The sequence below is a fragment of the Streptopelia decaocto genome (genome assembly GCF_964273445.1).
Source record: "Streptopelia decaocto genome assembly, chromosome: 3".
NCBI lineage: Eukaryota > Metazoa > Chordata > Aves > Columbiformes > Columbidae > Streptopelia > Streptopelia decaocto.
Genome location: NC_138656.1, coordinates 64,922,031 through 64,945,700, shown reverse-complemented (window position 1 = coordinate 64,945,700; position 23,670 = coordinate 64,922,031). Strand labels below are relative to the sequence as shown.

Here is a 23,670-nt window from a genome sequence, read left to right as displayed (position 1 = left end):
GCAAAACCTGGACCTGCAGCTTGCCCTGCCAAAATCACCCTCCCTTCTCCATTCTTACAATGGTCAATATCTGCTCTTTCAGAAGTGGGAGCAGTGGGGAAGAATAAAGCAAAACCAAAACAAAAGCCAAGTTATGCAGAAGAAGGAAAATTCTTCCTGGTCCCGGCAGGAGACTAGTAGAAGCTTTGAGGCATGGGTTTAATTAATTGTGTATGTTTAAAGGCAATGCAGCAAACATGCTGATGAAACCTTCTTTCAGTTCCATTTGTAGACAGAAGTATACTGAGCACAGAACACCAGAAATGTTGACTTTAGTGCTAGCATCTGTTCTTCTGATACTGTGCAGTTCCTTCCAAGAACTTATCAAGTTCTGTCCTGAAGTGACGTGGAAGTACCCTTTCTGGAATCCCACCTCAGAATTTCATTTCCCTTATGGTGAGAAACCTTATTCTTATTTCCACTCCCAATGCATTGGTGAGTGTATTCATTTGCTCAGCTACTAACGATGCTCTTCTACTTAAAATACTTTTTTTCTCATTTCCATTTCTCCCTTCCCCAAAGGGTTTGCAAGGTTAATTTTGCCCTCCTCTGGTTACATTTTTGACAGAAATCTAGAAGAAGCAAACTCTCCTTATCTCTTTTGAGAAGACAGATTTATTTATTTTTTTTTTTTTCCGTCAATGAGAGATATTTAAAGTCTGACCTCTGGTTATATAGCAGCAATCAATAATTGAGATGGCCTGTACCGAAATATTGTCATTGCCTGCAGAACTCACTTCCCACAATAAGGAACACTCTGTAGTCCACAGGTGTTCTTGTAGCTGCTGAAGAGACAAAAAAAAAGCTGCACTTTTTCCTTCATATCAGAAGCATAATTATTAGCCAACTGATTTTCCTAATGCTCACTCAAGGTCAATTCTAATCACAACCATAGCCTGGGCTAGTAAGCATTTCTTACTGAGTTTGGGACTTATTTAATAATTCTACTGCAGCACTGGCTGGTGACAAGTGTTTGGTTACCACCTTGGCCTCACTGGCAGTCACCAGGATATAAACCTGAGCAAAACTTGCTCTGGTTTTGTCCTAAACCCAAAGCTTCAGTAGACTATCACAGAACAATGAGTTTGTGTCAGGACAGGAGGATGAATGAGAGTAACGCTGAGCAGCTAAGTTTGCCCTGTTGTGAAGACGTGTCCAGGCAAAACAGTCTGTTGCTTGAGCAATGCTCTTACAATTGAGATGGACACCAGGAAATCACCAGCTGTTCCCCTGAGAAAGACAGGTTCTAATGTACATTTTTAATCCTATGTAGAAGAATCTAGGTTAAGAAAAATAATTAAAAAATCATGTGGCAGATGCTTTCAGCAGGCTAGACTTGGCAATATTGCCTGGCTTCCATTGCAGTGAATCCTACATAGGATCAAGGGGACTATTGCACTTGGGCTCTAAACTCCTTTAACAGGCTGCTGCCTTTCTGTTGCACACCAGGATGATGATTAGCTCAGAGATATTCTGGATTATAGTGCCACACAATTATCAGCCACAGTCAGGTGAAAGAACATGCAGTTTATGCATCCTTTCAACCAATCTGGTACTATGCAAAAGAACAAGAGAGCTGCTGCCCTTGAACTGGCAAAGAACAATCTGTTTTTCTTATTGTAAATATAGTGCATCATTGTTTGCTCTCCCTTTAGTCCCTGAGCAATTCAGCATTGACTAACTCAGATGTCTCCACTGGATATTGCTACAGCTCCCATCAGTAGGCTGGCTGCTGCTCTAATAAACACTTGAGGAATTATCATAGCTCTCATTGCTTTAGCTGAGCTCCATAGGATATTTTATGACAGTCAGAAAAGTGTGTGTGCAATACTTATTTCATATTAGAGTGAGAGGGAGAGAAAGATTGAGCAGCTGTGAAGAGAGTAATATTCCTTTTGTGCTGAACCACCTCACTCCTCACATCAGACATACTAGCGATCACAAGTAACCATGATATTATTAGATACAGGGAATCTCAGAGGACCCAGCATGATGAGCTCTGCATTACAGAAACATGGAAAGATGAGTGAAGAATTCCAATATTCTCACCCTCAAACAAATATTTGTGAAAACCTACTCAAAATGGGAGATCATGGCTTCTAGAGGCTTTTATCTTCAGTGCAGATTTAGATCCAGATTCTCCAGATTACCCCACTTGAAAACAGACCCTGAGAAACCATTTAACATATGAAAGTAACTACATTGACTAATTACGGGCTTTGGGCACATTTGCTTTCATCTCTGCTAGACAGCCTTTGCCAGCATGCCCCTTGGTGCAGCCAGCACCCCCCGTGCACCCACAGGCAGGCAGTGCTGCTCCATTGGAGCACAGGCACTGAGCCATGCAGCTTTGGTGGCCTTGCTGGCCACATGCCTTTTCCAAATAACATGGTAGCTGGAGTAGGGCAAACCAAGCAATAGCCCTGAGGGGAAGAATGGAGCAATCAGGAGGCTGAACCTCTCGAAAAACTGCTGACCATTGAAGATTATTTAACCACTACTTTGGTTTATACCCGCAGCAGAGCAGTGCCACCGAGAAATAAAGAGAGGAGGTCCCTGTTTCTGATCATGGTTGGCTCTGAAGAACTCACTGCTTTTATCAGGTTTGCTTTTCCATAGGCACAATAGCTTCACCACAAATTGTGCAGTGGAGAGTTTGAGAAAGTCCTGTCCTCCATCACAAAATAAATGGAGCTTGAAAAAAGTGAAAACACTTATCAGGTAGTGACAGGTCCAAGGCTGAAGATCCTGTCTGGTGATATCCACAAGAAGAGACTAAATTTGCCAAACTCTCAAAAATATGTTATTGAATGACACCAAAATTAGCCTTTGACAAAGCAAACAAAATTTGCAAAACATAAGAAATGCAAATAGCAACCTATACAAGGTAAACAGTGGTCTGGCACCACAGAGATGGCAGGGAATTCTAAAACACTACAAGAAAAGGGTAAAATACACAAGAAAAGAAAATCTGCACTCATAAGAGAGAGAAAGTACCTGAGGCAGACAAGCATATGGAGTTCAAACTGGAGTCTACAAAAAGCATTACATGGAGCTGCAGGCTCTGTTTGAAACATCAAGGGCCAAGATAATGCATTCAGAAGAAAGATGGATTATAAATGCCAGACTGCAAGCCACAAAGGAATGTGCACAGAATAGATGCACAGGACTGTCACAGCACCTTAACTCCCAGGGTCTTTCATCAGAACAAAACATAACATTGTTGTGGAAAACAAACAGATTATTCATCTAAAAGCATCAGTTCTAGGAAAAAGTGAGATGAAAATGAAAACTAAAAAAAAAAATTTATACTTTTAATTAAAATAAAAAAAAAAAAAAGGAAAATCAGACAAGCTAGTTGTCCTACCATCAAAAAATAAACCATTACATGGGTACATAATCCTGTAGCAAAGATAATGCATCATAATAATACCAAGGAAACTGAACCTATTCTTGAAAAAAAAAAATAATAAAAAAAAAAGAGTATTTTTTTGGCATTATCAACAAGGGAAAGGGTATTAAGCATCTGGGGAGGATACTTTAAGTCTTCTAGAAGATAGGAAAGTTCTTAGCAGAATAGAAGCGGAGAGTGCCCAAGTATCCCAGAACTCGTGGCCATAGGACAATACCTTTCATCCCAGAAGAGAAGATGCATAAATTGCTCATATAACCACTGAATAACGAGGGTGTGCCATCACATTTTCCATCTGATTACAGAAGTCAGAGACAAACCTTCAACATCTTATCAGTAGTAAAACATATATATTAGTGGATAGACAGATGGATATATGTGTACACAGGTATATAGACAGATATCTACCTGAATGACAGTTTTCACAGGCAACTTGTAGGACTTTAAGTACCATCTCCTTTATCAGATTCAATTGGAAGAGGCCAAAAGGCTGAAAGATTATGAGGGTAAGAGGTTGGAAGGAAGGTGGTTAGCAGACCGAGACAATGATTGCAGAAGGCTCATTTTTACTGATAGCAGGGGAAAAAAAAAAAAAAAACAACAAAAAACCACATTAAAAAATGAAACTCTGCTGCCATAGAAGAACAGGTTCATTTTGGTGGGTGCAATTGCACATACAGTATTGATTCTAATTACATATTTGTCTGCGACTAGATTGCCTTAGCCCTGATTTTAGCCTTAGCTTGGCCGTTTGCCTAGAATAGTACAATGAAGATTACATTCAGACAAGAAAAATGTTACTTGTGTGATTTGTCATCTAGGATTTTGCAGCAAATATTTGTGCTGATACAAGGGAGGGAGGGAAATTGTGTAGTTTTCAAAAGGGACAATAAGAATGTTTTTTCCTTTAAAAGCCATGATAACTAGTCTTAAAACATTTTGAAAATATCTGCTGTGTGACAATGGGACCCTGAAAGATTTTATTTTAGCTGAGTGATGCAGGCCCCCACACACAACATATTGAAAAATAAAATTAAAGTTAAAATGAGCCTTTTAGTACCTTTATTTGTTGTTGCACAACAAATGTATTTTTCCCACTCAAGCCACAAAGAAAGTGTAAGACATTGAAAACATAGATCAAGTAATCTTAAGGACTGAATCTTTTTTATTTGAGAAAGAGGTATGCAATATAATGCAAAATAACATTTTTGCAGAAACCAGAATAAAGCAGCTTATTTACAGTGATCAAACAATGCCCCTGAAGGCTGTAATTAAAGAGCTTGTTGCTTTTGAAACCACCTTTTCTGGATTGTTACTTTATTCAATAAAAACCACATTTATATCCTTTCATAAGCTCATCTCTAGTTTGACAATCCATATTAGCAACTGCTGTGATCACATCAAAGCAACCATAAGAATTAGTTAAATATCTTTTTCCTCCATCTTCCCTAAAATGCTAAGCAGCCACACAACCATCATCCCTAACAGGAGCCTTTATTTGATTTATTTCTCATTACTTGTACAAAAAGAGTCTTTTTCTATTAAAAACAACAACATAAAATATAAATACAATGAATGCCTGAGACAGAGAATGTCATTCTTCATGTCAGGCCATATGAGAGCACCACTGACAGAAATATTTTATAATACAAGGTAGAACAGGAAATATCTCAGTAATATTTCCCTTTTTCTTCTCAAGTACCTTGGAGCCCCATTGGGTGACTGCTCTTGGAGCAAATGCTTCGCTGATGCTGACACAAAGCATGGCTCAAAATCAGGTCCATGACTAAACAGCAATAATACATCATGTACATAATTCTTTTTTATCACACGGCCCTGGTCAGTTTAGCAAGGAGGCCTAGGTAAAGTAACGCAAACAAAGCAAAAGGCTTGACTAAGGTTGCACAGATTACCATTCAACAGTGCTGGAGCTCAAGCCCAGGCTGGCTGACTCCCAGTCTAACAGTCTGTCTGCTACACAGGGTGCTGCTAAGCACTTCCAAATATCCCTCATTCTTTTTTTTTTTTTTTTTAACAAAGACCAAGCCTTTCTCCTAACAAAAACAAGTGACTTTGCAGGACAGACCCTAGGCATTGACTCTCTATCCCCATGAGTTTGAATCCTTGAAGGAAAAAATTGTCCCTTTCATCTCTCAGTAGCACCCACTGAATTCATTGCAGCTGGCAGGCTGAGCAGTCTTTGAAAGAAGATCCGAAGAACCGTGAACCTGGCTGCTTTGCAGGGAGATGAAAGATCTCCTGACATGTCCTGAAACAGTAGAACTTTGTCCCAATATCCTTTTCCCAGTGCTGCTTTCTCCACCATTATGTTGTCATCAGTTGCTCATATGGGTGCTGTCTTCCCAAATCAGAGTCAACTCTGTTTCAGAGGCTGGTGAAATGGTTCTGCTTTCACATCAAGGCACCTGCCCCTGGTGCAGCCATTCAGCCAGAATTACATCCCACTTTCCCCAGTGACATAGCTCCGCTGAAATCATAGGTTTATTAAGGCTGCTACAGTCTCCCAAAGGAATATGAAGGGCATAATGTATCTATAATTAGTATCAATAAAAAAGATATCATTCTTTATGGGCATTATTTGGGAGTTAGCCAATTGTTCAGAGTTTATGCTCTTTGGCAAGAAGAGAGATCTGTTTTAAGTTGTGGGGAGGAGAGTTTTGCTTAATAACTTTAATCATATTACCCTCTGATTAAGCAGTAGAAAAAAAGCAAACAGTTTATGATAGTGAGAAGTTAGGTGTCTTTTTTTTTTTTTTCAGATACCTCCTGAGCACTGAAGAGGCTGATCAGAATGCTGGGCTTTCCCCACTGATCTCAAATAAACTAACATCTCACAGAAAAAAAACAAAGCAGCTGAAAATCATGTTCTCAGTGGCAGGAAAAGAATGTATGTGCCAGCTTCTCTCTGCAACCCCAGGCTGTGGGAGTGGCTGCAGATAGCATAAAGCACCTGTATGGCTTTTATCCACCTCTTCCTTCCACCCCCAGAAGGTGCACCCATAGAGAGGGGGTGAGCCCAGCTCCCCTGTGTCCATATGGTGTTCCAGAGACTCAGGGGCAGCATTGGTCACGAAAGTGGCATGAGTTTGTGTAGAAGGTCCTCTATCAAGTGACAGAGCAACTTACTCTGTTTTGTAACAGCTCTTCTCTCTTTTAACATGTGTCCTAAGCAACAAAAATCTCCAGGTTTGGTCAGTCTGGGACACGAATAGTCCAAGGACATCAGCTGCTGAATTGCCACAGAGGTAAACTCCCTCCAAAAGTCTCTGTGCAAAGAAAGCATCTTATCTTGATCATACCTAATTAAGCTGCAGAGGGTCTGGTTTTTGGCAGCACAAAACCACCAAAAAACAAAAGCTGTAAGATTCATCTTTTGCTATATAAAGTCAAACTTCAAATGTCAAGTGCTTTAAGCCATTTCAATCATAATGGAATTTAAAAAAAAAAAATTACTTCGGCAGCAGTTTCTGATTTATTCCTTTCCTGATAGGTTTATGGCCTTTTTTTTTTTTAATACTTTCTTCTGATTCTCATCTATCTGGAGGGCTCACACTCTACATGTGGCGGCAGAGTTTTGTGCATGCAGCACCCACTACAATGGAAAGAGCAGGTGAAACCACAGTTCCAAACGCAACATCTTTGACCTTTTGTTTGGGCTTACGCACGTAAGCTGGAATTAACTGTAGCAATGAAGAGAATGCCAAAAGCTGCTTTATAACAGCATTAGTCACTGTTTCAGCTGTTTGCAATTTATTCAGTTTTATTCATTTTCTTTGCAGCGTTAATTACTTTGACTTAAGGTATGGTTTTTGAAGTGTATGTTTAACAGCAAATATGTGCTTTGTTGGACTGGGTTTAAGAAGGCTGCTTAAATTAAGTTGCAGGATCAAGTCAGAGTGTTGAGCACTTCACAGGTAAAGCCCAGAATTGGAAACCTATTTAAGCATCTTCCCCCACTGCAATCACAGCACACTGCCTTGTGTGCCATGACCGTGTGTCCAATGGACCTAACCAGAATCCATGAACCTGGATTGATGCCATGTCTCCTCACGCATAAATCACCAGCTAATGGAAGAAAAAATACTTCACAAGAGCCCTGTAACTCAGCAATGGTCATGGGCTTATATAGCACAAGAAGTTTATCTCAGGATCTTCCCTCCCCCGTCATTTGCTTTAGTTGTACCCCTTATCTCCCTGAAGCCTGAGTTTGCGAAAATAGTCTTGGTATTTTTATAGGATGGCAGGTTCATTTGTAGGGAAAAATGGCTTGTCCTGCTACAGACCTCCTTCTCACATCTCTGGAAGCCCCAGTGTAACACCAGTCAGGGGCCCCTCTCCACTGCAGGAAACCAGCGTGTTGAGGGCAGCTTCAGCCAGCTAAGGCAGGCGGCTGACCCTTGCATCGAGACAAGCCTGGGAATTTGGGTATTTTGCCCATCTCTTGTGCCATCCACAGAGAGGCTTGGAGCTGAACCTCACAGAAAGAAAATCGCCAAAAGGAGATCCTTGAAACAGCTTTGCCCTCAATGCCAGCTACCCAGGGTCAGATTTTTCTCACTCTATCTCTGTGAGTCATCCCATTGAGGGCAGTAGCTTGAAGAAAATGAGCAATATCTGAGCCATAAAAATCAGGTTTTGTTCTCATAGTGCATTCACTGAAGGGCACTTTCCTTCTTGTTCAGAATAAAACATGTTTTTGAAGCCATCTGAGCAAGTGCAGGAGAGTGTCAGTAGTATATATTAATAGGGAAAATTTACTATTAATAACATGTTCTGACTACTGACCACAAAAGAGAACTCAAACAATCTGTTACTCCAGCTATACCTAGGACTCTTGCTCCTGACTGTTCAAGCAAGAGTAAGGGAAACAACTGTGTTCAAGAGGGAAAAGCCTTTCAGTTTTTTATGGACAGATTTGGCTTCTATCTCTGTAAAAAAAATGAGGCAAATTAGCAAGTGCAAACACCGTACTACAAATTTCTACCATTTCATGTACAATTCTCCTTTGGCATGTACTCAAACCCAGTATATGCACAGGTCATTGATCTTCCACCTCTAAGAAACACAACCCTAATTATCTTCATCAAAGCTGTTGAAAGCTGTCCATGCTTTAGCGTCCGTTTAAATTGTGTTGTTTCTTTTTATAAGAAAAAAAGTGCCTTTATTAATCCTGAAAGGGCAGCTTGCTTGTTTTATTCATATGAATTACAGACCATATATCCTAGTTTTCATTGATTCACTGGTTTTTCACACTGATAAGGGAGCAGGACTTCTTCCCTCCGGGCTGACTTTAAAACAGTAAAAAAATAATTCCATTCTACATGATTGTTTTTTAACTATTAGCATTGAGAGCAATTTCTTGCAGCTGAGACTATACATAAGGATTCTTGTTCTATTCAGTTTGCCTAGCTGCAGTTACAGGGTTAACAGGACTTTTCATAAGTGGTTAAGCCAAACCCATCGCTCCCGTGAAAGGCTCACAGAAGCCACTTTGGAAAGATGCTCTTTCCCAGTAACAGAAGTAGAAAGGCTGAAACTGCGGAGAGGGTGAGCAGGCTTGGATACACAACCAGCAAGGAGAGCCAAGAGGAACCGCGAGCCTAAGCATATTCATGTTCTTTATGATTCACCAAGGAGAGTTTTGCAATGGAGCTATGCACATGCACCAATGAAGGAGCAAATCACAAAGGGTTTTTGCTTGGCATCACCCGTCATGCAGCTGTCAGAGAGAACCAAGCAGCCACCCAGAGAGGGCATCCCCACCTGGCAATACTGAGCATCTTTATTCTTTAGATCTGGAAGGTTATTAACCAGGGCTATATATGTGACCCTATTGTTGTCTCTTCCCACCATTTCCTCCCTGTGAGACTTTCCAGACCCCCAGGAGAGGGAGCAGAGCATAGAGCACTGCATTTACAACCTGCTGCTCGCTGCACTCCCAGCCTGCGGAGATGGAGGCTGCCAGCTTACAGATCCATTCTCTTCAGAGAAAGAGAACACAGCATAAATGTTCCCAAGGAGTTACACAGGTCCATTGTAAAAAGGAGATGTCCTGGCAGTGCGATTTGCACAACACATGTGCTGCTTTTGCAGAGCAGAAATGCAGAGAAGACCTAAAAACTCTCCCTGTACTGTGGCAAGTCCCAACCCTTGGGGTCCTAATCCCATCACTGATGTGTGCGTTTAGCTTTAGGGGAATAAAAAAAAAGGCAATGTGGGATTTCTGTTTAGGCAGAGCAAAAATGGGAAGGCTGCGAGTAAAGAACATGGCTAGTGCCAAGAAACACCAACAGAATAGGTGCTTTGAGCAGTTCTACATTTATCACAATTAAAGTTTGACACTTTTTACTGTCCTGCCACTGGTTAAATTAAGCCTGCAGAATATTAAATTCAATTACCCATAAAGTAATTATATCAGTATTAAAACAGACATAATTTTTGTAACATAAAGATGAAAGCCCTTACTTGCATGCTATCTGTAAAACTCAGCCTCAGAGGTCATACGGTATTTAGCTCACTAAGCATCAATATTTACTAAAATGTTCAAAGAAAAACCGTCAATCAATCAAATCAGTTTCCAATGAAGTTTCAGTAGCTTAATTTTTTAATAACATATTTCAATGAGCTATTAAATTGTCATGTACTTCAGTCTGCACTGTAGTTCCTTTCTGATCAGTGCTGATTAGCAAGATGTCTGTATCTGGCAAGCTTGCTCTCAATTTATAATCAGCTTTACTAATCCCTTCAGAGATTCAACAGTCCAGTTTCTGTAGCAATGATATTATGACTAGCAGAGTCCAAAGCAACTGCCCCAAGAGGCATCCCAGGGGGTTGAAGAACCACCCTCTCCTTTCATCTATATTTCTGTGTTTAAACCAGGAATAACAATAATTTCTCTGCTTCTGTATGGTCCTTTGAGTGCAATGTATTGAAAGTACTTTAGAAGAACTCAGAGCTATTACTAAAACCCCATGTTGTTGAGCCTGCACAGTGTCAGACTGCCATAGGTGGTGACTGCAGGTTGGGGCTTTGGGAACATGAGAGTATGAACAAATTCCTCAAACCTTGACTCTCCTGCCTGTGGCAAAGTGGGTAAGGCTTCAACCAACCCCAAAGTCCAGGCGTAGCATGAGAAACACTGATATCACCCTAGGGAAACCTTTCCCTCTGCTTCAAGCCAGGAACAGAGAGGCGAACAGGCGTGTAACTTCAGAAAGGTGTCCAGGTCATAGTATTCACTACCAACAGCAAAAGTTCAATTGCCTGTAGCTTCGCTAGCTGAAAGTATTCTGAATGGAAACAGGGTCTATATAGTCCTGTCCATTTTCAGTTTGGAGAGCTACAGTTAAATACATTACTATTCCATTAATAGCAGCAGGAACATAACTTTTAATAGGCCAGTAGAGATACTAATGGTGGAATGGATACACACAGCATGTTTTCTACTTACTTTCCACCAGGAACTGCAGCAGGCAGGCTTGGGTCTGAAAACAGAGACCGAGATTGTACTCGGTGCTACAAGGGTACGAAGGTAAAATGAGATCTTTTAGAGCTTTTACCTTGCCCAGGGGGAAGCAAATTCCCACTCTCCCTGGAGCCTGACTTTGCAGCTTCTAATAAAAATACCTCACCACATGGAAAAAAATACTTCTATCCTTACAAAGACTTACGGCATTACACTTTCTTTATGCTTCCAGAGGTACTGAAAAACAGATCTATCAAGAACAGTAATGTTAATTTACAAGTCCTATATTTGTAAGATCATTTAAACCTAAGTGCAGTGTGTGAAAAATGTTGCTTCCAGAATAGAGTAAATGAAAGTTTCATCCCCACAGCACACAGTTCACCAGAGAAGACGAGTGAGTGAATTACACTCCATTGTCTTCTTACCACATAGATAGTCTTCTTTGGTTGGCTGCTGCAACTTTGACATGACAGCTCCAATGGATTTAGTATACCATTTACTCTATTAGCCTTTCTATTAATATGTACCTGGTTAACCTGACATTAAGAAGACTTGCACTTTTTTCTGGGGCTGTGGAGAGGGGAATAAACATAAGGTTTTTATATGTACAAATTCTTGCTATTTTAAATTCTTACACCAGAAAATTAATCATCTCTTGTGAACGACCAGTTTCAAACAATCCCATGTAATGCTTTAAAAATAAATCTTCTCTCTTACTATCTGCATGTTGTGCTGAGCATCGTTACAGTTTCCTATGAAATCCAACTCCATGAAACGGCTAATCCAAGTAGGACTCAGCTGACCAGTCTGACTTTGTAGCCAGTTGGGAGCTACTACAATCAGTGCACGAATGCTCTGATTTGGTCCCTGCAACCATAGCAATAAACCCATGTTCCCTGTAAATAGACATGCCATTACCCATAATGTGATTGCTGGTGTACTGCACGTGGGAAGAGAAATGAAAAGGGTTGTTGAGGGGGCAGCGGATCTGCCTGAGGAAGGACTGAAGAATGGTTGTCCTAATGGACACTCAAAGTGCACAAAGTGGTCCACTTGCCTGTTTAGCAATATAACAGGACTTACTTCAGACTCTCTTGGAAGCACTACTTTATCTTCAGAAAATGCAATATAAATCACAATGCAATCACAGAACAGTGTGTTCATCCCTGCTGCGAGGTACAGAGGGAAGCAAAATGTTCAGGAGAGATCCAATGTGGACAGATCGCTTGGGGAGGGAGGGAGGAAGAGAAAGGGAGAATCTGGCCAAGAAGGTGTTTTGTAGTCCTAGATCCTGCAAACCCATCAGGCACAGAGTGTGTCAAGCAGCTCTAGCTTCCTCTGAAGAAAGCAAGAAGAAAATAACTAACACAAGCCTCCTAGTGGACATTGTGATTTCTAGGTATTTGCAAGTGGTCTGGGGATGTGCCAACTGTGAGGGGAAGGATCCAAGTAGCACATCTGTATCAGCCTTGTTTCTTGTGTAAGCAAGAAACACCTGCATGTATGTTAGTGCTGCATCTAGCCTGGTGGTGGAAATATTAGTGAGCACAGCTGAGAGGAAGCCACCAGTAGCAGAGGACAGGAAGAGGTGGTGCAGCTGAAGACTAATGAAGCATCACCGCAACACAAGGGCTCTCACTTTTAGTGCAATAGTTCCTGGATCTTGGCAAAAACCAGCCCCTCCCATGGCTTTGCAGGCTCTTTTATTATAGACAGTAATCAGCTAATAGCCTTTTTCTCCCATATGCAGTGACAATGCTATGCCTCCACTGCTTTTTTTTTTTTTTCTCATGTAGAAAGGTCTACACAGTAAATGGAAGCACACACAAAAATACTTCTGTTCCAAAGACGTAGTGTTATGAGTTTTACCATCCACTAACAGCAGGATGCAGAATATAGGGACTCAGAAGCCTGCTGACAGCTGGGCTACCATAATTTTCTCGTAGCATTTTGTATATACCTATATGTATCTTACAGTACTTTGTATATACGTACATATATGTACACACATGCATATCTACATAGGCATACAACTTGTATTTGTATAACCTCTGCTTCCTAGGTGTGTGGAAAGAGGCAAATATGGTGGCTACTCAAATCTTCCCTTTTTTATTTTAAATTCTGCTCCTCACCACTTAGGTGCCAGACTCCTTATCAAGCACTTAATCCAGTTCAAGTTCTTGGGCCATTTTAAAATGTAAAGTTGAACAGCCCAATTGTCAAATCATACTTTCAAACATTTCTGGTAATTTTGGCCAAGTTTGTTTCCCAGAATGCCTTTTTATGGATCAGTAATATTCATGTGTCCTAGGCAGTCTCCAGAGCAGCCACTTTGGGCCACCAGTAGAACATGGACAATTGACTACCATCACAGCTTGAGTATGCCCTTTCCCATTTTCTTTCTGCCCCAAGAGGCTGTTTTTGTGGAGAGAAGAATCACTCACTCTGGCCACAGCACCAGGATTGCAGCTCAGACTTTCCATGGCCATAGCCGATGGTGGCCACCTCCTCTCCCCTCCTGCTATGGAGCAGCATGGGGATTTTTATATTAATGTAAAGATAGATATTGTGCATCCTGAAGCAGGTATTTGGCTGAAGCTGAGGCTTCAACTTATTTCATAAATTCCCCTCTGTTTTACCTGGTGTAACCCCAAGTTTTCCCTTGCAGTGGCAGGAGGTAACTTTCTTTTCCTAGACTAATACATGGGCCTGACATGGTGTTTTCACTGTCAATTAAGTCCATACCCTGAATGAACACAGAACTGTTCCCTCCAGTACAAGTATCTTTACTACCCTTCCACTGTGTTTTGTGCACAAGCAGAGCTCAGCAACAGAAGCACCATAAAAAGATCTACTGCAGAAAAACCCAGCAAAATATCACCCCTGTGATACTCCTGTCTGACTTATACCCATCCCTTTGTATTGTTGAGGACCTGAAGTACCCTCAAATGCAGGGCAGAACTTCAAGAAAACCTTATGGTCCCACATGGTCACTTTCCAGGTGCTCTGGTTCTTTATTTCTGAAACTGAGAGCACCTCTTCATGCCAAGCCTGGAAGAACAGAGCTAAGTTTAATCAGCTAACCCCTGTGAGATGATTGGCAGTTGCTGCATTGACAGTTCTGTGTAAGTGCAAAGCAAATTCCAGTACCTGTTCCAGGATACTACCAGGACTAACTACAGCTCCTTCCTCACTGCCTCCGAGAAGACCAGATGCACACAATACCAAAGACATCTCCAAAGTCATTGATCATTACACTGTTTTTTCAAAGGAAAAATTGCAGCTGGTGGGAAACTGCTAGGAGACAACTCTGTCAGCATCCTCCCTCTGCCTCCCCCACACCCCAGTCCCAAGGGGGGACCCAATGTCAAAGGTGGACTTGCAAAGCCCTGCCAGAAAGCACCCAATGCTCACCTTGACAATAGATGCCTGACTGGATTTGGAGGACCCTGGGAAGGGCTTTGGGGTCCAGAGAATGAATGAACTTCTCCAGGGTAGATGCCATGGTCCACAGAAAGGCAGCATGTGGGTTTGGTATGCAAAGACCAGTGAAGATCTTTCAAGGTGGCAACATTCGCAGCCTGGTTCATGCTGTGCCTGGGACAGCCATGGGGCTCTGTGGCAGAGGGGAGGAGCAGCATGGGGAGGTATTTCTGCTTCCTCCCCTCTGTGGCTGCTTCCTCCCACGGCTGCAGCTGGAGTGGGGTGAGGTGGGGGGATACTGAGCTGGTGGCCCTGTGCCAGGCTGGGGTACCAATGCCCAGTGATGGGCTGTGCCAGGATGGGACAGGTGCAGGGGGTGCTGTGAATAACGGTCTTTGGAGGGGGCAGGGGAATCTGCCACAAAACTCCATCTCATCGGTGGTGGTTGTTGACCCTGTGAAGAGAAGGTACTGAATATCAGCCCTTCCTAAAGTAGGGAAAAAAACATCATGTCTGTGTGGTTTTGCTGTTGTTGTCATGTTTTGTTTTGGTTTGTTTTCCTTGGAGCATAACAAAATAGTTTGGTTTTTTGTTATCTTCAAAACCACAACAAACTTTGAAGAAAATAACTTAAAACCATTCTGTTCTGATGCTTTTTGCTGCCTTAAATATTGTAGCCGGATTTAAGATACCAAATAGGATACACATTACTTTGTACTATAAATGGAGATTAAAACACAATGCTGTTACCAAAATGACCAAGACTTTTTAAAGTCACCAGTGACTTGTGAGGTTTTGAATTTGAGATGCTGAAACTGGGAATGAATTTTAAGAGGCTACTGCCGAATACCACATGAAAATCAGACTGCTCTCAGGCCAAATCCCTAGTGTTGATCCCAACTCTGCTTCTCTGAGCCTTATCAAGCACAGTTATTTCAGCAGCTCTCCTCTGAAGAGCAAGACCATGTAGCAAATGAGTGGCAGACTCGGATCACCAGGAAAAACTGAAGTGACTGTGATTTCATGTTCCCTTACACCACTCTCCTGTCTCCTTGAGATGTCAGCAAAAGTATGATGTTATGACAAAATGGTGAGTGAAATAACCATTTAAAAAAAATATTAGTAACTTCATTTCATCTATACGTAATAATTTACAAGACACAATGTTAATCACATATTAAAAAACTTATATTAAAATCCCAAAATGCTTGTAGTTGGTGCCCAGGCCTTTGAGGTACCAGGCTATCTACAGAGTTTGAAGAGTTTGTTAACTTGGTCATAACAAATATTGCTCCAGAGAGTGTGAAATAGGTTTGGTAAGCGGGGAGCCTGCAGGTGCAGAGCTCACTATTGGCAGCTGTTAATGCTGCAGGTGCTGCAGGCAAGATGAATAACAGGACTTTGGGTCTAGAAGTGAGAGGTATTCATAAAAGCCAAACTAGAGAACATGCACAGCCAACCACGCAACAACTATTTTAACAAAAGATCCCTCATTCTCTCCTCCCAACAACATACACTCAAAATTAAACAAATATAATTGGTCTGGGAGAGAGCTGGGGAAATCACAGACATTCAGTGGTAATCAAAATACCCATATTGTAAAAAGCTGGTTCTCACCGGGTAAAGAGCATGGAATTTTGTGAGTGGTTTCAGCTATTTCTGTGGGACATCTTTATATGTTTAAAAATTACATATGTGCAACTCGTATAAATCGAAGCCCATTTTCTTGATATACTGGTTCCCAAGGCTGTCAGGTATTGTGTCAGTGCCAGCAGTTGAGCTTTACCTGTCCACATTGTTTTGGTCTGTGGATAAAGAGCCCCTAAAGCAATTTCTACTGTTCCTGAATTCACTTGTATTTGGCTCTTCACTCTGATAAGACTGCCAGGAACAACACCACAAAAACCATGTAACATCGATTGCAAACGCACATAAAAATTAATAACTGGTTTCAAAATCACTTGAATCCAACAAAGTAAATGTACAAACAAGCATGGATGTCATGCAGGAAAAATCAGAACAAAACCTGGTTTGTGTTACTGAATCCAGCAGCCCAACAACATGGAGAAGGTGGCTGCAGCTCCATACTCCCAGGGCCAACCAGCAGCATGTGCTTCCAATAGGGACGCACACACACACACATATAGAGCACCTATGCTCATAAATACACTGCCAGATAGACAGCTCAACCTAGGCAGAATCCACCGTATTTACACAAGCACCAATGGCCTCCTCCTGCTCCTGTCTCTGGCTGATCCAGATAAAGGTCTGTTAGTTTGAAATATATATGTATATATGTAGTGTGGATCCTTCCAGGAGCTGGGCTTCGGCACAGTCCACCCAGTAACCGGCCTCTGGTCCTGCTGGCATATGGACATGTGAGAAGCCCTCAAGGCACACAGTCCCATGCCAGTGGCTGGTACAGACCCTTCTAATATACATGAGCAAATACGGACGCCTTGCCTCTGACTCCCAAGCCCTGCTGTCGCACAGACAGTTCTGTGACCCCTAGTCCCACTGCAGCTGCTGGCACTTAGATCCCCATACACACACATGCGCACGCACACACACACACACACACAGGAGAACAATCAGAAATGGAGCTGAATGAGAAGCCAGGATGGGCTGTGCTGATGCAGCACAAGGCAAGGTCAGACAAGCAGCCTGCTTGTGTGTGACCAGCCACTTTTATTCACTTAAGCCTTGTATTCTCCTAACCTTTTTCCTCCCAAAATCACCTTTATCCCTCCCTTTCCCCACCTTTGGTTACCCACTGAACATCTTATAAGTCTTGTACTTGGCTATTGCCCTGCACCCCACAGTGAGCCCCATACCTCTAAGTATAAGCCCCCTCAGTGCTCTGAGAACCTCAAGAGCCTCTCCACTCCACTCGTGTGGAGAGTGTCATCCCAGCTCATGGGGTGATCACCCTTCTGTGATGCCCTCGGGGAGGCTTTAGTCAGGGCCCCATTTTTCTGATGTGTTATTGGGGTACCCTGTTGGTGCAATGCCTCTGTGCTTCCTCAGTGGGCAGATGAGCTGTTAGTGGGCTGACGGCTTTCTTGTAATGTGCCTGGAAATGCTCTGGGCCAAACACCTCTGCGGTTCTCCCATATGCATTTGTTCCACTGTGCTTCTCTGCGTGTGCAGAGACCAGCTTTTTGATACACCGCCTAACAAAACCAGCCATTTCAGGTGCAATGAAGGAACTATATATGCACTCATCTGAAACTGAAATCCAAATCAGGACTGCTATCCACTGCTCACATGTTATCAGAGGAGTCTTCATCTCTGCTAGCACCTACACTGGTAAATGAGAACCACTGATCTGTTCTCCCAAATGCTCTGCAGGAGCTTTTCCCAGTTTGATGTGCAATGCCAGGTTCAGAGAAAAATAATTTGCCATCTCCAAACCATCTTTGATCCCAGAGTGGAAGATTATCGCACCATGATCATGGACTGCTGTAATAAGGGACCATTTTGAGTGATTATCCTGCTGGAGATTAAATCCTCAGGAGGATCTTGACTCAGAAAAATTCATTTTGTTTCATTCAAGTTTCAATATTGAAGGTTAAGACATTCTGCTGAAAAATGTGTGTATACTGTAATGAAAGCAGGCATAATCTGAGCCCATTCTTCCCACACTGAAAGAACAGACATCATAATCCTCTCCTTACCACACTTCCATTTCTAAGTTATTGAGTTCTTCACAAAGAGCCTATCAGGACCTCCATGTTACCTGTGTCCTGTGGGAGTCTGCAGGTAGCATTCAGTTTGGCAACTCCATCTCCCACCAGTGACAACAGGGTGAGGGTCTAGGAAAGCACGGAAACCTGCCAGAGCCAAAGTGGCCACAAGTCCTTGAGGAGCCACGGTGTCAGCAGCTCTGGCTGCTCTGAAAGTTGTGCACAAACAGGGACCCACGTCTGTCCATATGGAGAAGCCCCTGCACATTCCCCTGGAGGGTGGCCAGGAACCAGCTGTAGTGAAATGTGCCTGAGAAGCAGTGGTTAGCTAATTCGGATGAATGGCCAAATCAGCAAAAGACAGAATTTTGAAAATTATTTTCAAATACGTTTTTCTAAAATGCTGATGAACACTTATGTGTTTACTTACTGGTTTTCAAGAACCCAATAAAGTGTTTCAAGTTTCCAAATAAAACCAATTCCAAGCCTGTGAAGGTTTGTGATATTTTTTTTTTAAAGCTCAGACTATTCTCCAGGTAAATGCAGCCATTAGTTGAGCTGGTTGAAGGGAATCTTTAAAATGATCCTGTAACCAGGGATTGCATCTACAGGAAGACAGCTTTGTTAGCCTAACATTTACATAATTTATCCTCCAGCACCTACAATTGCTTTGAACTTCACCTGAAAATATAAAGCGCTTATTGCACAGCATATTTCAATCACCCCCTTTTTTTAAAAAAAACCCACATTCCTACTTGCACATGCAGCCTCTGCTCATACACCTTCTAGGATGAGTCAGCTGGGTAGAGGACTTTTTAATCCTGCAAAGGCACAGCAAGATCCTGCTGAAATTTAAAATAAGGACCTGTGTTAAAAAGCAAGGATGATTACCCACAGAAATGTGTTCTGTTTCATCATCAGTTGAAGCCCATAGATAAAATCTGTCCTTCTAAAGATATTATCTTGTTATGCTCCAAGTTTTTGCGTTTGTTACAAAAATGATTGGGTTGGAAATCCTAACGCCTTCACAAAGCAAGGGGTCACCCCGATGAATTGTGGTGGCTTCTGGCTTTAAAAATCTTGGACCATTTTAATGCCCTGTGACTGTATTGCGAAATTTCCTTTATGTTTTCAGGAATTACGTTTTGGGTTCTATGACATTTCCTTACAGCTCGGCAAAGAGATCTTAGGTGTGCTCTTCATATGAACTTTAAATGGCTTAGCAGGTGTGAACAAAAGTCTGTTAGTAAAAGCTCCTGAGCCCTGAGGGTTGTTTGCCAATGTTTGACTCCAGTGAACAGTCTATTGAAGAACCAGGATCCCTCAGTGCTTTTAAAAGAAACTAAGCACATGTACATACATTACATTTTGAAAAACAGTAAGCTTTTGTCTGACTGTTTTTAGGGAATGAACAATAATAACCTGTGGGTATTTTCTACATTTTATTGAGCAATTCAGTACCTCCTGGAGTCAGAAAGGTTTTTCCATTGATTTTAATAGAGCTTGGAGTAGATTCTTAATAAGGAAGACTTACGGGTTGCAGTGGGTTGTGGCTTCCCATAGAAATGCCTTGCTGATAATGACATTTTAAGTTATAGTCTTGTAAAGAATATTGACATGCCTTTTTCCAAAGTTTCTTCAACAAAGAGTAATTGCTTTGCATACAGCAGTAAACTATAGGAAATACAGGACTCTCTCCAGAACTCTCTCTCCAACTGTTAGTAAGTGTGATTAGCACCATGGTCTTAATACATACTTTTAAAGTTTTAGCACTGTGTATGAATTGGACACAAAACCCCCTGAAAGGTTCATGTGCTGAATAGGCAGGCAGCTCTACTAATGTTTTTTTTAACCACAGAGAGAAGGACATAATCTGAGATTTCTAAGCTCTGCACTACTCTGAACTCAAAATCATGAGCAAAAAATTCCTCCATTTATTGACAGGTATTAATTAATGGTACCTGTCTTTATAAATGTATTAAGATGATTGATTCTTAAGAGTTTAAAAGTATTTTGAAGATAAAGTAGAACACAAATGTTTAATACAGTAGAAGTTTCAGACCTTTCAAATACAAAGAGGAATGTGTCAAAATGGTTGTTTACACAAGATGGGCCGTACAAGTGACCTCCAACTAGTGTTACCACTTTTTATTTAACAGCACAGAACGTGAACTCAGTGTTGCCATGAGAATACTAATATCTCTGTGCATGGCATCACACCCTAAAGTCTAGCCGGCACTTGACTGATCCTCAGCATTCCAATAGCTAGGCAACTCTTAAGCATTTTTGGTCTCTGTCTTCCATACTCAGTTTGAGACCCAAAGCAGAGAAATTACAACTTATCCAGGGCTACATGGAAAATCTATGGCAAAGTCATGGATTGTGTGCAGATCTCCAAAGCTCAACCTGAACAATGTCACCACAGAACTAATTTTCTACTCTGTCTCTAAACAAAGAAGGAAAAGAAGAAGAAAAAAGGGAGAGGAAAAGGAAAAGGAAAAGGAAAAGGAAAAGGAAAAGGAAAAGGAAAAGGAAAAGGAAAAGGAAAAGGAAAAGGAAAAGGAAAAGGAAAAGGAAAAGGAAAAGGAAAAGGAAAAAGTCAAACCCAATGAACTCCGCAGATTTCATTAAATATCTGGTTTCTCTGTGTGTTATGGGTTTTGTGTGTTTGTTTTTTGTTTATGTGTTTTTGTTTGTTTGTGGGGTTTGGTTTTTTTTTGTTTTGGTTTTGGTTTTTGTTTTTTGTGTTTTTTTTGTGTGTGTGGAGGGGGCCAGAGGCCAGGGAAGAAAGGAATGACTTACGCTGTTTCCCCAAAAATAAGACAGGGTCTTACATAAATTTTTGCTCCAAAAGATGCTTACTTTTTTACATATATAGCTGCCTGAACACTATTTAAATAGAATTTTTAAATTAACTATAACTAGGGCTTATTTTTGGAGTAGGGCTTATATTTCAGGAATCCTCAAAAATCCTGAAAAATTACGCTAGGGCTTATTTTCAGGGTAGGTCCTATTTTTGGGGAAACAAGGTAGGAAAAAAAAAACATCCCACAGTTTTAGGTAGTCATACAGGTCCATTAAAGATTTACTTTGGGAGGAAAAATTACTTGAGATATCTTCAAATTACAAAAAGTGTTTTGAAATGTATTTGGCATATCTTCAATGCATTTTTGACAGCTGGAGACATGTTGGAGAAATTTTTTGAATTAATTTTAAATATCACTCTTTCCCTTTGTGATTTCTTGAGTGGGATGTGCTGTAATTTATTTTTAAAGAGGCAATGTAGGTTTCTAGATGTTGTTAAAGGAATCCAAAATAATTTTTTGCACCCTGCCACTGTTCAAAGAAAAGGACACTGAATTAATTTAAATATATTTGTGAAAGATTGATTCCCCCAATGGAATTTACACATCTACTTTCACTAATTATTCCTGAAGTTTCACCTATCAAGTGACAATTTGCTACAGAAGGGAAGCAAAACAGTTTGACTTTTCCTGACAGCAAAGAGCTTTAACAGAACTAGAACGAAAACTGGCATCTCGCACTCCTTACCTTTCTAATGTCTACATTACCAGAAGAAAGAGCACTAATAGCCCTTATTTATGCAAGCATTAGAATCCAGAGTTTAGTCTAAGCAGCTGCGAAAAGAAATCAACAAAACCTTTGTTTTAATAACAGTTACCTTGATTTTTTTGGTGATCCTCAATATTTATCTTAAGTGACAGACTTGCTGTCTGACTTTCAAATTAATGATGAAGTGATGGCACTGAATATGTTTGCCCATTTTTATTGGAACCGAAATATCAGCTGTCATTTTAAAATACATACAAAGCCAAGCATTTCTCCTTTTTTTTTTCTTAACCATTAACAAGAACCTTTCTAAAAAGATAGATACATAGAAAGATACAGTCTGTCAAGCACAAAATTTTATCAACCTGATTTTTGAAACAGCTTCAGAAAGTTGGAGAAAAAACTTAATTGCAATTACTTCCACTCTGTGTATGAGTTGAGTCTAAATGCAAATTGTTTCTGCAGCAAATTTAGGTCTTCATCAGAGAACAAGGGCTCCATATGAAATGTTGTTAACGCTTGCCGACATATCAGTTTAATTGATTCTAATGTCCTACTTTTTTTGAAGCATTGATATTACCTTGCTGCAGGGCATTTTGATTATGATTATTATTTTACCAGATGAAAGCTTAGATGCATTTGCTGCTTAAGAGATCTGCAACTCCGGCCTTGTTCCAGGTGTTCCTTGTTCTTTCTTAAGGAGCAGCAGTATAAAGACTTCAGTGATTCGTGGACATCTGTTTTGGAGGGTTTTGCGATCTTTTTTCTTTTTTTTTTTTTTTTTTGAAATGCACAGGAGACTTCAACATAGATGAAGGGATTTGAAAAAGCCTAAGCAAGCTGTGGGAAATCTAAGATCTGAAATAAAGAAAGGCTAAAGGGTCATTTTATTGGAAGAGGCAGCCAGACTCCTGGGCTGGCATCTGCCAGAGTTTCAGCCTGTAGGATAAGAGGATGCCCAGGGAGGTCTCAGTCTGTACTCACTATTCCTTATCCTCAGGGATGGTGGAATTTGAGGCAGGACCCATCTGCATTTTGTCACAGGCACAGATACAACCAGTGCTCTATTCTGTTGTTTGTGTCATATAAGGGTTTTTGACTTATCAGCCATAAAGTTACCTGGTTTCAGGAAAGGTTCCCAGTGCAAGTAAATAGAGATTTAAAAAAAAAAAATATATATATATGCAGAATCCAGTGTATTTGGCCATAAAAAAATCTGGGACCAGAGTAAGCAATATTATATTATATTATATTATATTATATTATATTATATTATATTATATTATATTATATTATATTATATTATATTATATTATATTATATTATATTATATTATATTATATTATATTATATTATATTATATTATATTATATATTTAACATTAACATATTATGTTCTAACTTGTTATAATACAACTGCTTCATATCAAGCAAAGATAAGCAGCCCTCCAGCCCTATTTATCCCTTTCAAAGAGCAGAGTGTTGTCTTTTCCACCATGCCTGGTAGCATTAACACAAACTAGGTGGTCACCAAAACCACTCTAATGTCCTCAATGGTGGTACACATCCCATCCTCTACCTCACACAAGAGAGAAACACACTGCTTTCAATAGCTGCTGGAGAACATCTTTTTCCAATCCTGCACTGCCTTCACCATCTTTGCAACAAACTGGCAAACAGGGAGATCACTACCAGCATGCAGCACCATGAGAAGCTGTGCCTTTAGAGACTCATTTGGGAAGAAGAAAAGTGCTGGAAAACAAATCTATTTCCTTATCAAATTGGTCAATAAGCCTGTCTTCCCAGCTGTGGAGGAGGAAAGAACACAGGGGGCTCTTCTCCAGGACAACCTGGAAAGACTGCAGAACCCCATTTTTTCTTGAAGAAACCACATGTAGCATGTGTTTGAACTCTTTTGGTATATATTTTAGCTCTTTCATATTAAAATACTCAAGCCAGAAACTTCACCATGTGTTTTCTTATCTATTTTATCTGCTTTTTAAAAACTAAATAAATATATCTCATTACTTCTCACGTAGAGTGGTAAGCTACTGA

At 40.8% G+C, this 23,670-nt stretch overlaps 1 protein-coding gene across 3 annotated transcripts in view; it reads right to left on the bottom strand.

The window, feature by feature from the left end:
- THEMIS (thymocyte selection associated) overlaps positions 1-14,442 on the bottom strand; it is a gene marked incomplete at its 5' end in the record, with an annotated part of 82,339 nt that extends 67,897 nt beyond the window's left edge. For all 3 annotated transcript variants that reach the window (XM_082048693.1, XM_082048692.1, XM_082048694.1), the window contains one exon: positions 14,352-14,442. In XM_082048693.1, coding sequence (XP_081904819.1) covers positions 14,352-14,442 — 91 coding nt within the window. The remainder of the gene's footprint in view (positions 1-14,351) is intronic.
- Between the last annotated feature and the right edge of the window lie 9,228 nt (positions 14,443-23,670).